Source organism: Medicago truncatula, chromosome 1, assembly GCF_003473485.1.
Source record: "Medicago truncatula cultivar Jemalong A17 chromosome 1, MtrunA17r5.0-ANR, whole genome shotgun sequence".
In the NCBI taxonomy this organism is placed as follows: domain Eukaryota; kingdom Viridiplantae; phylum Streptophyta; class Magnoliopsida; order Fabales; family Fabaceae; genus Medicago; species Medicago truncatula.
Genome location: NC_053042.1, coordinates 20,097,897 through 20,115,222, shown reverse-complemented (window position 1 = coordinate 20,115,222; position 17,326 = coordinate 20,097,897). Strand labels below are relative to the sequence as shown.

General features: G+C 35.7%; 2 protein-coding genes across 2 annotated transcripts; one reads left to right on the top strand and one right to left on the bottom strand.

Moving 5' to 3' along the window:
• The first annotated feature begins 259 nt into the window (after window positions 1-259).
• On the top strand, window positions 260-8,030 carry LOC112418549 (protein MAINTENANCE OF MERISTEMS-like). Its single transcript, XM_024774944.1, has 3 exons — window positions 260-328; window positions 7,197-7,928; window positions 8,025-8,030. The coding sequence occupies exons 1-3, from the start codon at window positions 260-262 to the stop codon at window positions 8,028-8,030; spliced, it is 807 nt and encodes a 268-aa protein (XP_024630712.1).
• A 1,337-nt stretch (window positions 8,031-9,367) lies between these two features.
• Window positions 9,368-14,086, bottom strand: LOC25483262 (uncharacterized). Its single transcript, XM_013611929.3, has 4 exons — window positions 13,007-14,086; window positions 11,462-12,805; window positions 10,447-10,561; window positions 9,368-9,851 (listed from the first exon to the last, which is right to left on the bottom strand). The coding sequence occupies exons 1-4, from the start codon at window positions 13,556-13,558 to the stop codon at window positions 9,607-9,609; spliced, it is 2,256 nt and encodes a 751-aa protein (XP_013467383.1). The 5' UTR covers window positions 13,559-14,086; the 3' UTR covers window positions 9,368-9,606.
• Window positions 14,087-17,326: the final 3,240 nt, after the last annotated feature.

The following is a 17,326-nucleotide window of genomic DNA, read 5'->3' as shown; positions in this document are numbered from 1 at the left end:
GCTCCTCCTCAAGGTCTCAGGTTCGATTCTCCCCGGTCAATTTGGATGGGGCTAATGTAGCTTTTCAAACAAAATAAAAACATGGTTTAGAATCACACAAGCGATTGATTCTTGACGGTAATTACCTATAATCTGTTAGAACATTTATTAGTGCTGTTATTAGGTGATCAGGCTGCAGCTTTTGTGTGATTAGACAGAAGTTATTATATCAGACAGCAGTTATGTCTTAGGCAAAGGCAATTATTGAATACATATGGAAATGGAAGGAAAGTTTAGTAGGCATTTCTATCGTTCCATGGAATCACAGCAAATGCAAAGTAGTGGAGATGTAATACCAAGTATCATGGATGAAAATCGGTCTTTGTAATAATCTTATAACTTTTTGTTGTGTATAAGTGCCAAATTTCATTCATATAAAATGAAGTTTGTTTTTGTAGTTTCAAGATTTCCGCATCCAACTTGCCTCGGGACATAATATTTGCACTACAAAAGTTAATCCAAACAAACACACACTTAGATCAATAGACTCTTTTTGTTACAAAATTGTTATTGGACTTTTAATTACCTACTAAAATGTCATTTCAAACCATGGAAGTTGAACTCATCCTTACCAATCACAAATGAGTTAAATCCTTATCTTCGTTGCAAAAATAATTTTAAAAGATAACTTTAAAAACTTCATCCATTTGTTACGCAAATAGATCATCCATTTGAAAAGTTTATCTTCAAATTACTTTTAATAACTATCTTTTTTATTCTTTCAAAAAAAAAACTATCTTTTTAATGAGATAATAACTAATTAATTTACTTTTCAAAAAATGATTTACAATAAATAACTTACGATTTTTTTAAATTAATTTTTAAAAATATCAAAATCAATTATATCTTTTTTCTTTTATAATATGTATGTATGGTAACAAATGGACTCTTCCCGGTAACAAAATCGCAAGTAAGTTGTGTCAATCATTTTAATGATAATGTTAATTTGTTTAAGTTGATTTTAAAAAAAAAATTAGAGTAGTTTGCATGTGGTTATGGTTGATTTTAAAATTGACAATTTGATGATTGCATGTGTATTTTATGAATTGATAAATGAATGTAGTTGTTGCCTATGTTGTTTAAATCATAATGTGGCTTTGAATGGTGGCAAATGGACACAATTTGAATATGTTTTATGTTTTGCACACAAAGTGTTTGATAAAATGCCTCAATAACAATTTTATTGATTATGTAGTTAATTTAGGTTATGAAAATGATAGAAATGATGTTAGTTATAGTTTGGTTAAGTGTATATTGATTTTTTAGTTAGTGTAGGTTACGAGAATTATGATGGACACAAATGATTAAGTGTATAGAAATGATTAAGTGTATGTAAAATAATGAATGATGTTTAGGTTATTATGGAAATGATGGACATAAATTTTATTGTAATGTTGATTATATTGAATGATTTTAAGTTATGGAAATGATTAAGTGTATATTGATTTTTTAGTTAGTGTAGGTTACGAGAATTATGATGGACACAAATGATTAAGTGTATAGAAATGATTAAGTGTATGTTAAATAATGAATGATGTTTAGGTTATTATGGAAATGATGGACATAAATTTTATTGTAATGTTGATTATATTGAATGATTTTAGTTTATGGAAATGATGTTCATTGTTGTACTTTTAATGAGTTTTATTATGTTTAGTTTAGGTTTAATGTGTTTTATTAGGTTATGGAAATGATGTTAATTTTATTATTTTTTGTGTAGATATGGCCGATCAGGACCCCATTGATCCATCTAAAATGATTGGTGGTAAGCGTGCGATGACCCAAAGCCACCGGAGAGAGGCAGAGCGGCCACATCCCAAAGAAGGGTAGAGGTCGGAGGGGAGATGGTTCAGGGAGTTCTCATGCTACATAGCCTGAAGAGTCACAGGTTGTTGACCCGTCACAGCTTGTTGACCGGTCTGAGTTGGAGTACCTAAATTATCACGATCAGGTACACCAATGATTAAGTGTATAGAAATGATTAAGTGTATGTTAAATAATGAATGATGTTTATGTTATTATGGAAATGATGGACATAAATTTTATTGTAATGTTGATTATATTGAATGATTTTAGGTTATGGAAATGATTAAGTGTATATTGATTTTTTAGTTAGTGTAGGTTACGAGAATTATGATGGACACAAATGATTAAGTGTATAGAAATGATTAAGTGTATGTTAAATAATGAATGATGTTTAGGTTATTATGGAAATGATGGACATAAATTTTATTGTAATGTTGATTATATTGAATGATTTTAGATTATGGAAATGATGTTCATTGTTGTACTTTTAATGAGTTTTATTATGTTTAGTTTAGGTTTAATGTGTTTTATTAGGTTATGGAAATGATGTTAATTTTATTATTTTTTGTGTAGATATGGCCGATCAGGACCCCATTGATCCATCTAAAATGATTGGTGGTAAGCGTGCGATGACCCAAAGCCACCGGAGAGAGAGGCAGAGCGGCCACATCCCAAAGAAGGGTAGAGGTCGGAGGGGAGATGGTTCAGGGAGTTCTCATGCTACATAGCCTGAAGAGTCACAGGTTGTTGACCCGTCACAGCTTGTTGACCGGTCTGAGTTGGAGTACCTAAATTATCACGATCAGGTACACCAATGATTAAGTGTATAGAAATGATTAAGTGTATGTTAAATAATGAATGATGTTTATGTTATTATGGAAATGATGGACATAAATTTTATTGTAATGTTGATTATATTGAATGATTTTAGGTTATGGAAATGATTAAGTGTATATTGATTTTTTAGTTAGTGTAGGTTACGAGAATTATATTGGACACAAATGATTAAGTGTATATAAATGATTAAGTGTATGTTAAATAATGAATGATGTTTAGGTTATTATGGAAATGATGGACATAAATTTTATTGTAATGTTGATTATATTGAATGATTTTAGGTTATGGAAATGATGTTCATTGTTGTACTTTTAATGAGTTTTATTATGTTTAGTTTAGGTTTAATGTGTTTTATTAGGTTATGGAAATGATGTTAATTTTATTATTTTTTGTGTAGATATGGCCGATCAGGAATCCATTGATCCATCTAAAATGATTGGTGGTAGGCGTGCGATGACCCAAAGCCACCGGAGAGAGAGGCAGAGCGGCCACATCCCAAAGAAGGGTAGAGGTCGGAGGGGAGATGGTTCAGGGAGTTCTCATGCTACATAGCCTGAAGAGTCACAGGTTGTTGACCCGTCACAGCTTGTTGACCGGTCTGAGTTGGAGTACCTAAATTATCACGATCAGGTACTAGGGGTGTTCAAAACCGAACCAATCCAATAGAAAAACCGCAAACCGAACCAACCCAAACCGAAACCGCAAAAAACCGCACTTGGTTCGGATGAGTTCGGATGAATTTTAGACTGAACCGCGCGGTTCGGTTCGGTTTGCGGTTTGCATCTCAGCAACCGAACCAAACCAAACCAAACCGCAAAAATACTCAATGTTATTAAACTAAGTAAGTAGTGTACTAGCCCAATACCAAAGTGAACCCAAGCACAAACCCAACACTATCCAGCTATTCATTTCATTTCAGTATTCAGAGACTCGTTTCAATTCATTTTCCTTAGGGTTTCTGGCTGCGTACCTCAATCTCTCCCATAATCCAAATTCCATCTCCCATATAATCCAAATTTCATCTCCTTTAATTCGATTTTCCCATTGTTGCATCATCAGGTTCGATTCTAATTCCTTTCCATCTCCTTCAATTCATTTCCAATGATGAATTTGTTTCATTTTCTTCCCAATAATTTGATTCATGCTTATGTTTCTTCTTTATTTTACCTATTTTAATATAAGTTGTGTTTAAATTTAATATGGTTAGTTATAATTTTACCTATTATGACTATATATGATTATATGTTATCGAAAAAAGGAAAAAAAAGAAGATGTGAGAAAGTAAATGGTATGTTCAATTGTTTATTCTTTTTAAATTTTTATATTTGTTTTTGAATCAATTGATCTGACCAACAAACTAATCAATTATGATATGCAGATGGAGTCACGGAGATGGAGGCGTCGAGGCGATGTGTTCTTATTTTGGAGTCATGATAATGTGTTACTTTGGAACTTCAAGTTGTTCTTTTTTGGTTCTTAAATATTATTTTGGTACTGTAATGTTATTTTAGATAAATAACTTTTATTGGTATTGTAATGCTATTTTGGAACTTCAAGTTCTTTTTTTGAATAATTAAAATTGCTTGGTACTAGTTGGCAATATTAGAGTTAATGTAATTTTTTTATTTATCTCACGATTAACCGCATCAACTGAACCAATCCAAACCGCATTGGTTTGCTTTGGTTTGGTTTGGATGACTTTTTAAAAATCAACCGAACCAAACCAAACCGCATGCTTTTTTCTCTCGCGGTTTGGATGATTATTATGCTTGAAACCGAACCAAACCGCACCGCGAACACCCCTATCAGGTACACCAATGATTAAGTGTATAGAAATGATTAAGTGTATGTTAAATAATGAATGATGTTTATGTTATTATGGAAATGATGGACATAAATTTTATTGTAATGTTGATTATATTGAATGATTTTAGGTTATGGAAATGATTAAGTGTATATTGATTTTTTAGGTAGTGTAGGTTACGAGAATTATATTGGACACAAATGATTAAGTGTATATAAATGATTAAGTGTATGTTAAATAATGAATGATGTTTAGGTTATTATGGAAATGATGGACATAAATTTTATTGTAATGTTGATTATATTGAATGATTTTAGATTATGGAAATGATGTTCATTGTTGTACTTTTAATGAGTTTTATTATGTTTAGTTTAGGTTTAATGTGTTTTATTAGGTTATGGAAATGATGTTAATTTTATTATTTTTTGTGTAGATATGGCCGATCAGGAATCCATTGATCCATCTAAAATGATTGGTGGTAGGCGTGCGATGACCCAAAGCCACCGGAGAGAGAGGCAGAGCGGCCACATCCCAAAGAAGGGTAGAGGTCGGAGGGGAGATGGTTCAGGGAGTTCTCATGCTACATAGCCTGAAGAGTCACAGGTTGTTGACCCGTCACAGCTTGTTGACCGGTCTGAGTTGGAGTACCTAAATTATCACGATCAGGTACACCAATGATTAAGTGTATAGAAATGATTAAGTGTATGTTAAATAATGAATGATGTTTATGTTATTATGGAAATGATGGACATAAATTTTATTGTAATGTTGATTATATTGAATGATTTTAGGTTATGGAAATGATTAAGTGTATATTGATTTTTTAGTTAGTGTAGGTTACGAGAATTATATTGGACACAAATGATTAAGTGTATATAAATGATTAAGTGTATGTTAAATAATGAATGATGTTTATGTTATTATGGAAATGATGGACATAAATTTTATTGTAATGTTGATTATATTGAATGATTTTAGGTTATGGAAATGATTAAGTGTATATTGATTTTTTAGTTAGTGTAGGTTACGAGAATTATATTGGACACAAATGATTAAGTGTATATAAATGATTAAGTGTATGTTAAATAATGAATGATGTTTAGGTTATTATGGAAATGATGGACATAAATTTTATTGTAATGTTGATTATATTGAATGATTTTAGGTTATGGAAATGATGTTCATTGTTGTACTTTTAATGAGTTTTATTATGTTTAGTTTAGGTTTAATGTGTTTTATTAGGTTATGGAAGTGATGTTAATTTTATTATTTTTTGTGTAGATATGGCCGATCAGGAATCCATTGATCCATCTAAAATGATTGGTGGTAGGCGTGCGATGACCCAAAGCCACCGGAGAGAGAGGCAGAGCGGCCACATCCCAAAGAAGGGTAGAGGTCGGAGGGGAGATGGTTCAGGGAGTTCTCATGCTACATAGCCTGAAGAGTCACAGGTTGTTGACCCGTCACAGCTTGTTGACCGGTCTGAGTTGGAGTACCTAAATTATCACGATCAGGTACACCAATGATTAAGTGTATAGAAATGATTAAGTGTATGTTAAATAATGAATGATGTTTATGTTATTATGGAAATGATGGACATAAATTTTATTGTAATGTTGATTATATTGAATGATTTTAGGTTATGGAAATGATTAAGTGTATATTGATTTTTTAGTTAGTGTAGGTTACGAGAATTATATTGGACACAAATGATTAAGTGTATATAAATGATTAAGTGTATGTTAAATAATGAATGATGTTTATGTTATTATGGAAATGATGGACATAAATTTTATTGTAATGTTGATTATATTGAATGATTTTAGGTTATGGAAATGATGTTCATTGTTGTACTTTTAATGAGTTTTATTATGTTTAGTTTAGGTTTAATGTGTTTTATTAGGTTATGGAAATGATGTTAATTTTATTATTTTTTGTGTAGATATGGCCGATCAGGACCCCATTGATCCATCTAAAATGATTGGTGGTAGGCGTGCGATGACCCAAAGCCACCGGAGAGAGAGGCAGAGCGGCCACATCCCAAAGAAGGGGAGAGGTCGGAGGGGAGATGGTTCAGGGAGTTCTTATGCTACATAGCCTGAAGAGTCACAGGTTGTTGACCCGTCACAGCTTGTTAACCGGTCTGAGTTGGAGTACCTAAATTATCAGGATCAGGTACACCACGATGTGACTGATGGTGGGTATGACCAAGATCATATACCACAATAGCAGCATGTAGGAGATGATGATGACATTGCCCCGACGGTGTTTCATGTGGACCCTCCCTTTCCTGGAGGACCGGCAGACTTATCTTTGCTGCACTCTTATGTCAATCATGTGGTGTTGCCGCTATGGTATAATTCAGATAACATAAGTGTAATTTTTTTAAATGCTTTTTCTTTATGTTTAATTTTTTTTTTATGTGTGTTTGTTTAATTATTATATCCACTTTTATATGTGTGTTTTTTTAATGGTTTTTCTTTATGTTTAATTATTTTCTTTATATGTGTGTTTGTTTAATCATTATATCCACTTTTATATGTGTTTTTTTTAATGCTTTTTCTTTATTTTAATTATTTTATTTATATGTGTGTTTGTTTAATTATTATATCCACTTTTATATGTGTTTTTTTAATTCTTTTCTTTATGTTTAATTATTTACTTAATATGTGTGTTTGTTTGAACTATGTTTATTTTTCTATTATTTCAGGTTCGTAAGCTCCGTGTGGTAAAACCGATTAATCATGGGGCTAAGATCCTGAGTCTCGGACGCCCAAACGGGAATCAGGATTGGTTTTGGGATCCGCTTAGGGAGAGCGGGTTACATGACTTGGTTTACCTGGGCTACGCCACTGTGCCTCATGCCGTGCTGATGACTCTATGCGAGAGGTGGCATCCGGAGACCAGCACCTTTCACATGCCCTTGGGGGAGATGACTGTGATCTTGGATGATGTCGCATGTCTGACGCATCTTCAGATTGAGGGGCGGATGTTGACCCATGGGAAGAAGATGCCGAAACATGAGGGAGCGGCACTACTTATGAGGCACTTGGGTGTGTCGCAACAGGAGGCGGACAAAATTTGTGGGCAGGAGGATGGTGGGTACATTAGCTACCCGAGACTGAGAGACTTATATACGAGGTATCTTGGTAGGGCCAACTTATTGGCTGATACGGAGGATCCAGAGGAGCTGGAGGAGCTGGAGAGGGTTAGGACTTATTGCGTGAGGTGTTACCTTCTCTACTTGGTTGGATGCTTGTTGTTTGGCGATAGAAGCAACAAACGCATCGAGTTGGTCTATCTAACGACCATGGAGGACGGCTACGCAGGGATGCGTAATTATTCCTGGGGAGGGATGACACTCGCATACCTATACGTCGAGTTAGCTAAGGCGTGTAGGCCTAGAGACAGAGCTCTTGGGGGGAGCGTGACACTGCTCACTGTAAGAAACTTATAAATGTGAACCTTAACTTTTATTTTTTTGTTATATTTTTTCGTGCGTAATAATTTATAAATGTGATTTGTTTGGTTTGTGCAGGCATGATTTTTGGCGCATTTTCCTGGCTTTTACAGTGTTGATCTCAACACTAACTACATGGAAAACTATCCGGTTGCAGCGAGGTGGAAGCTTCAGAAGGGTCACGGAGAGGGGGTCATGTATCGGTCACTGTTTGATCGTATACAATTTGATGACGTATGCTGGAGGCCGTACGAAGAGCACAGGGAGATTCAGGATCTTGAGGAGGTTTTCTGGTATTCTGGCTGGATTATGTGCGGTGTTCGTAGGGTGTATCGTCACTTGCCCGAGAGGGTTTTGAGGCAGTACGGATACGTCCAGACCGTCCCCAGACATTCGACGGATGTTGTAGAGCTGCCACCGCCTCACATTGTGCAGGCGTTCGTCAACTTCCGCCCTCACACGCTTAAGGCAGCCGATTGGGGTGAGCAGGCAGGAGAGCAGACATGGCGGATGGCTATGTGTTATGGTACACTAGGGTGTCTCACCCTCAGATTTTGCCACCTCTTCCAGGAGATCTTTCGAGGCCAGCAAATAAAGAGCAGATCATTGCACAGCAGTGAGAGCGGTATGAGGCGAGAAGCTCGCCTGACACCTATGACATGGTTAGTGCCGTTGTTGCCTATGCTGATGCACAGATGGGCCAGGAGGACATGAGCCCTCAACAGTGGTTTCAGGCCATGAGTCATATGAGGGAGCAGATCGCGCCGATTTTGACCAAGAGGCGAGGCCAGAGGCCGAGGAGGAGGCACCATCAGCAGGATCAGAACCAGTAGTTGTTTTTTAGGACTTGTTTTTTAGTTTGTGTTTTCATGACATTGATTTGTATATTTGTACTTTGATGACATTACTTTTAATTTCATGGGACTTTTTACTTTGTTTAATGCATAAAAATGTTGGTTTAATTAAGTTGTGCATTTGCGCCAATATTTTTTTTTGTGATTTGAACCGTTGATGAATTTCAAACGTTTGTGTAATTTGAACCAAATGTCGATTTGATTTAATTATAGACAATTGTAAAAGATATAGTATTTTTCTTGTTTATGTCCGAGTTTCAATGCTGTATGAATTATTTTGCCTTTCGAAATGCTCTGCTTTAATTGCAGGTAAAAAGTGACCAAAAAATGGCTTGGAAATGTTTCAGTCACCGACTGCATAATTTGTTTTCCTCGGCAGTTAACTACCGAGATTATCCTTGGCAGGTAACTGCAGCCGGATTTCTAATTCCTTAGTTGCCGAGGGGGCAAACGTAAATTACCCGTGTGCCACAGCCTTATCAAATGTGGGAAGAGCAATTCTCCTCTTAGAAGGAGGCAAGAAATAGGAACTCCCCACCAGTTGAACAAAAAAAAAAAGGCAATAAATGAGTCTTGAAAATCCTGTATTTCGTTTTCTTAGGATTCTTTTTTGCAAGGGAAAGAAATCAACCAATCTACTTGGTACGGAAGATTAGTGTATAAGGTCTTGATTTCCATCAAAAAACAAAAATCTGTACAAAGTTTACAGTATAGGAGGGGAGGGGGGAACAGCAGCAAATCTCCTGTGAGCATTCCTATAATAAAATGTATGGTGTTATAATTAGCATCCGGAACGGGATTTATCTCTAACCATCAATCCCAAGAATGTCCTTGGCCACAACTTCTCCTGATTCTCCAGCAACAGCTAGTGCTTGTGCTACTCGAAGCATCATTAAGGCCCTATAGGTTGCCAAATCTGCATTTTTAGCAAGAAATTGGGCCTCTTTGCGTTTTTCAATGGCTGTTTCAGTGGATTTTTTTGCTGAGGCTTTAGCTTCTTGAGCCTTATGCATTCTATCCACTGCCAAGGCATCTTGTTCAGCTACCATTGCTGAAAATCAAGATGACAAACTTTAACAACACGCTCTTTATATTTAACATAGGCAGACAGACATCTGAAACTTAAATGCTCATCAAATAAATTCCATTGCGACTTAAGAACAGAAGATGAACACAACCCGTTGTTCTACCATATAATTAAATATCCAGTAAAACCAACAGCAATCATTTAACTCTTATGACATTCTAGAACATAATTCTTCTAAATATGCATAAAATTGCAGACCAAGTACCATGTTATGAAATGGTAAATAAAGAATGTGATATTTGACGAATTTATACATGCAGATACAAGATACTACATTGCAAATGAAATACCTAAAAAACAAGGAAAATATAGGAATATTTAACTAAAAAAAATACAACTAAACATGATATTTGTACAAACTGGTAATATTCAAGTATTTATATTGCAACATAACCAAATAAAATAGAGGTCCTTATCTACTCCTACCATAAAGGATAAAGAAAAAACAAGTACATCAAAATTCAACACCAACCATAGGCCAACATGTTTGGAAGTCAAAACATTTAACAGAAGAATTCCTCATTTAATCTGGTTGAAGACAAAGTATAAATAAAATTACCTCTCAACGAACTTGGTTGACTGCCTCTACCAAACTGACTTGGCTGTCTCTTAAATGACCTCTTCTTTCGCAGAAAATGCTTCGGAATAAGTGATGCCCTCTTTGATTGATGAATCTGACAAAAAAAATAACCATGTCAACAAGATAATAGGGATGCAGTACAGCACTTTACAACAACACCCCACACCTAAGTATTCTTAATTTTGCAAAAACTTAGATTGAGAGAAAAATCTATCTAGATGTGTTCAAGGTATAATATACGATTGGCATAGATATCAACTATACTAATCAATTGCAACAAGCCCCTTCAAACCACATAAATTGCGTTATTTCTGGTGTCGTGTCGGCTATGGCACTGGAAGGAAATTGCATCCGTCACGGCCACAGTATTCAAACTAACTGAAAAATCTTTTGTCCTCAACTAATGTGGCTAGAGACACTTATTTGGGGTGTAATGCGATTTCATCCCTTGCTTTGGTTGACCGGTGCCATTCTAGCATGTTTATTATCATTGAGATTCGCAAAAAAATTCCATCATTAAGGATCACTAGTGGTTCTCATTAAAAGAAAAATTTAAGATGCAATAACATAACTGTCACATTTCCATGTAATTCAAGATACAAGAAAAAATTAAGAGACTTTAAATGATCAACAACCAATTTGCAGACAAGCAAGAACGAATGGAAGTGGCCACCACATAAAAAGCAAGGGCTTAGCTATAAGATGCAGATTTAAATTGAAGTCAACCATATTAGTAAAAACAAAGGCTAAGAAAAGCACAATATATTAGGCTTTTGCTATAATACATGTGAACTTCCAGATTTTCATAATATATGGAAAACACCATTTTACCACAGCTCATACACACCGGTAATTCTTCTATATCTCAGACTGGGATGGAAAGACAACAGACATTGTTTTGGGAATTAGGAAGAGACAAAAACTTTTTATGCATGAAACATAAACGAACATGCATCACAGACAAAATATAACTAATACATGATGGTAAATTTACCTCAAAGACCCTAATTAGCATAGACTGTTTTTGCTTCCGTTTTCTCATCCAATAGGTGTATACCGCTTCAATAACTTCCATGCTACCAAGATCCTGACGACTACTGACCGCAGATTTTACATCAAAAGAATCATCTGGATTACAATAATAAACCTTCTCAAAAGCATCAATGATTAACTCAAAGTTATCCTCTGAAATATGCTCTTGAGACACATTATTGAGCTTGCTCAGCCATTCCTCATCTTCAGCATCCATGTCATAATTTGCAGTTCTCCTTGTCATTGCTCTAGTTATCTCATCCCCATACTCAGATATATATGTGGCTGGTCGCTGAAAGATAGAATTGTTGTTGCTTTCAGCATAGGAAGAGACCCCATGAACGCCTGGCACTGGAATAGCAACAGGACCATGGATATTTCGATCAAAACACTGCTTATAAAGGTCTTTAAAGAAATGCCAGTCCCGGCGATCCGTAAACTCCAGCTTCCAACCATTATCCAATGAAAACATAAATGCATGGGTGAACCGGTTGGATGACCAAGATGGCATCCCTTGTTCGGCTTTGCAAGTGCATCTTTCCAATCCATCTCTCTTAACAATTAGAAGCCATTCTGTTGAATCAGGCATCTCTAAAGTGACAACTGCACCATCTTCCCTGTAACACCGGTCTGACTCTATAACCAATACGTTTGCAAAGCAGAAAGAAGAATCCACACTTTGTGCTGAACCCAATTTGGCAGAACTTGCTTCTTTTAAGCTTCCAGCAGTATTCTCATTGACAAAACTTCTATGTCTCTTAGTGGAGGTGGTCATACCAGAGAACTGGATATTGCATTTTCTACTACCCACTAAATCCGAAGCTACTGACCCGTTACTTCTGCGCAAAGTCATCGTTGAAGGACTGTGAGCTTTCCTTTTCTTGAGTGAACTCCTCCTCTTCTGAATGCATCTAGAGTTCAGAACACTTTTAAACTGCCCATTTCGACTACGAGGTTGCCCAGTACCCTTGGCGGACGTAGGTAAGGATAAACTGTCACTGATTTGAATAACATCAGGGATAACAGTACCACTTGCAGAAGGTTCTCTTTCAACAGTATCAAACAAAGTCTGCAATTCGTCCTTGTTTTTCAGGAAACCAATTTCCTCCTCATGATCCTTATCATCACTATGTGCATTTATTGGATTCTGTACAATAAAAAATGACCTAAAGAGAAAATCTAAAAGCATTGACGAGTGCAGATACTCAAAATAAACCGGAACAGCAGAAAAATCAACAGAGAACAGTGGAATGAACTGTGTGATCTCAAAAAACCGGCAGATTCCAGTGATGGAAGGAGGAGAACCCTGCATATACATATACATATATCATGACAACATGTAACAGTGATAAAGTATGCATTTTTTCGCAAGTAATCATGCTGCTTTTCTCGAAGTAAACAGTACAACAACAAGTAAATCGAAGCAATCATGTAACAATAAGTAAATTCAATCCAATAAATTTAGTAAATCAAATTAAAGATAAATACATGCAGATGAAAAGTATACCTGCAGAAACTGTACACCCTGTGATGGTTTGGACAGAAAAAAGGCAAAAACCTCAGGTAATGTAACTGTGAACCTCATCATCATCATGTATCTCAAAATCGAAACCAACAAAGACGAAAACCGGCCACTCTTTGCAGCACAGGACTTCACAACAACAGAAAATACACAAATTTCACCACTTTCTTCTCTTTTCTTACTAGAAAGTTCCAAGCTTGCAGCACCAGCAGTCCTTCTCCGCTTTCTAGTATACGCAATACCATACATCCTGTCCACTCCGTCGCCGACCCGGCTTCTTTTCACCGGCTTTACAGCTCGCTCTTCCTCAGCCTCCGTTTTGGGCACAACTGGCGCCTTTCTCGGCACTACGGCTTTGTTTTTAAGTGGTGGCGGCGGGATAGGCCAATCGTCTCCTTCGTTCTCTCTCTTTATCTTAACTTCAACCGATTCTTCTGGAAGTAACCGGCGACCCGATCGAAGGACCCGACCCGATTCGGATCCCTTCATAACCACTCCGAAAACCCTAGTGGACCGCCTCATACCTGCCGCCGGCATTGCCGTACGGTTCTTTTTATCAGAAAAACTAAGAAAAATCGAACCGGGTTTTTTTCTTTTTTCTGTTTCTTACATAGAATCAAGAGCCATCGTTACTCGAACGATGATCGAGTCGAATTAAAAAAAAAAAAACAAAAAACAAAAATCAGATGAAGAGTGAGAGAGGAAAAGATTATATAAAATCGAACCTGAAACGAAAACAAAGGGAAATAATCGGACGCAAAGCGAAGAGAGAGAGAGAGAGAGAGAGAGAGAGAGAGTTAGAGTGATTCGGCTAACTAGGGTTTATTATGATGATGATGATTAAAAACCGCTGAAGAAAGAGGGAGAGAGTGTTATTGTTGTAGTGCAGAGAGAGAGTGGAGATGTACCGTTGGATTGAAAGGGTGTACGGTTGAGATTAATTAAGCACGCAATCCAAGGGATCCTTGTTTGTGAAGAAAAGAAAAGGGCGTTTTTCTTGTTTCACAAGACAGGAGGAGTAAAGAAAGAAGAGTGAGCGTCCAAGGACACGTACAGCGGCAAATGGTTACTTAATGGAAAAGACAGGTTTACCCTTTATACTCCAATCCAACAGATGACTCACCTCTGCGTGCATTGGATATCATTTTTTTTTATTTTAAAGGGTAAATAATCAACATTTTATTATAAGTTTCTTTTTGGGATTTTTTTTCAATTTATTTATTTTTGGAATAAAAACAATTTTTCATTTCATTGTAAACTTATCTCACTTGGTGGAGGCAATTTATAACATATGCAGGACCGATGCTCGAATCTTGACACCAACTTATTCACTTTAAAAGTGAATTTCTAGCCACAACTGTGGATCTTGCCTAAAAAAATTAAGGGAGCAGCAAATATTAACTAAATATTATAATTGAAATTCATAAAAGTCATATACAATTTCATCCAAAAAAAAAACATCATCACAACAACTCCAACACAAGACTAATTCTCCAATTACTATGTACCAATTAGAGAGCGCAGCGAAGCAGTCGAGGGAGAGCAGAGAACCGAGAAAAGTGTATTGGGGTGGAGTTTCATGTATGAGTGTGAGACTCCGGTACCAAAGAGAAAATATCCAAATATATCAAGGGTATTTTCATCATTTCCTCTATAAAAATTTATTATTTTTTAGAGTGGGGGGAGCCGTGACTACTATGGGCTTACGCCATGAAATTTATCATTTCCTCTATAAACTGCTACTTAATCATTGCCACGTCACTAATTCGATGACGTGGCAATCACTACCACACGTGAAATTCCAATTTTGCCCTTAAGAAGAGGACAAAATATTGAAGAGAGAATTGGAAACCCAGGGATAAAATTGGAATTTCATGTATGGCAGTGATTAAGTGGGGAGAGGGACGAAATTTTAAATAATTAAACAATGCAAGGGTAAATTTCCAGAATTAACGATTACAAAGACCAATTTTTAAACGACCCCTAATTGCAAGGATGAAATACATATTTAAGCCTATTATAAAAAAATAGTGTACTGTATGACTTGATTTTACATTAACATTCATCAATTTGGTCCCTGTAAGCTTCATTTTCATCTTCAAAAGAAGTTTCTAAAACTGAGATTGTACTCTATGAGCTGCATTTTCATCTTCGTATGGAGGTCCCTTGGGGGCTTTGACATGGTCGATTTAGGCAGTGAAAAGAAACAAAACAGTCTCAGACACTTCTCTAGTCCATTTACACTTCAGCTTAACTATCACAAGCCATATGATGTTTATAACCAGGTATTGTTTTCATTTGTTTCACTATTCCAACACGTTCCAAAAACATTGTTTGCTTATTTAGAAACTTGCCACCATGTCATCCAATTTCCTTAAAAATATGCCATATGAAGCCAAAACTTGTGCAAACATTTCTACAACAGTGCAAGTTTCAAGGAACTAGTTTCATTAGTTAGGTAGAAAAAGCACAAACTTACTTCTGGATAGTACTTAAGATTATACAGGTTAAGACTTAAGACTGCTTTTATAGAGTTACTTAGCAAGACCTAGAAACAGATGAAAAGACAGCCAGCCTTGCAATGTATACTCATACTGTTTTTCCCTTCAATATTTCAATTAGTTCCCATTATTCTTTTCTGTTTGCAACTTTTTGTTGAATGAAAATACTACAGAATACACGATTTCATCTCTTGCATAGCTCCTCTTGTCTTCATGCATTGTTTGTGTGATTTCTTTCGCCGCAATTCCTGATTCAAGTAGATCATCATTTTCATGGTTGTGTTTCACAGATTTTAAAGTGATGATGATGCTGTCGGAGAAACCGCAGCCTTGATATCATGTGCCAAATCATTACTGGAGCTCAAAAACTTCCAAGCATTCATCAAACTCCTTGGATTGACATATTCTCTCATCATAGTCTCATAGAAAGCCATACACTTTGCTTCCATGTATTTCTGGTGAATAAGAGCCAATTCCTTCTCATTAACATCTTCAGTCCACTTTTCTCTCTGTTGCCTTGTCTCTTACATTACTTGCTCTCATTGTGATTGCAGCCTATGGAATCAATAGCGCAAAGAATCCACAAGCTGCACGAATACAAAACCTCGAAGTTCTTTGTACAGAAAAAAACAAAGCTTATACTTCTAGCAAAATATTGGCAGAGAATACTAGGAAGAAAAGTTATTTTTCCTTCTCTCTGGACAGAACAAAAAGTGAGCAATCTAAATATAGCACTCATCGTCAATAAGAATTTCCTAAGGTTTCAGAGAAGAGGAGAGGAATAAGAGAACCAGAAATACATATGGTAGATTTTCAATTTGAAATTCTAGTTCATATCAATTTGTGAGCGCGTAACTTCACATAGCCCACATGGATGCATAAGTTCGGTCTCTTAACATTTCTAGCATTGGAGCAAATACATGTGGCAGTTTGGTTAGTTTTTTTGTGTCAGTTGCTTATTTAAGCAATGCAAAAAGTGTCTTGCTTCTCATTAAAAGACAATAAAATATGGTTGAAAGTGTGGATTTAGAAGAAAAACAGAGTGGAGAGTTATAGATACAAGTAGAAAGTGTGGGTGCCTGGGTGGGTTGAAGATCAACGGAACCGTAAAAAGTTTTTCTAATTACACCCTGTTTAATCCTGGTTGCATCTTAAAATAACAAAATTACTCTTCCATAAAATTTAATTTTCAAAAAGCATCTTCCTTTTTTCTTGGTTACACCTTAAAATCCTTCTCCAGTTCAAGTAGGTCATGTAAACTTAGTTTCAGTATGTCATGCAAACTGAGTTTAAGCGTACATACTTAAATTCAGTTTAAGTAGGTCATGTAAACCGAGTTTAAGTGTACATTTAAAAGTTTAACCTTGTTCAATGATTCTACGTAATCTCAATTTAATTATGTACATATAAACTAATTTTAAGTAGGTAATGTAAACTAAGTTTAAGTGTACATACTTAAACTTAGTTTAAGTAGATCATGTAAACTTAGTTTAAGTAGCTCATGTAAACAGAGTTTAAGTATACATACTTAAACTCAGTTTAAGTAGGTTATGTAAACTAAGTTTAAGTAGATTATGTAAATTAAGTTTACATGAACCTACTTAAACTGAATTTAAGTTAACCTCAACAATGTAAAACTGAAACTGTCGTACAGTGCAGTTGAACAAGAAGAAGAAAATTGAAACCAGCGTTATTGAAAAAAAGAAAAAATTCACTTGTTTATATGCAATCGAGTATGAATGAAAGATGTTTTGATTCACTCTTTAATCTTTCATAGAGATTAATTGAACATCAGGATTGTTTG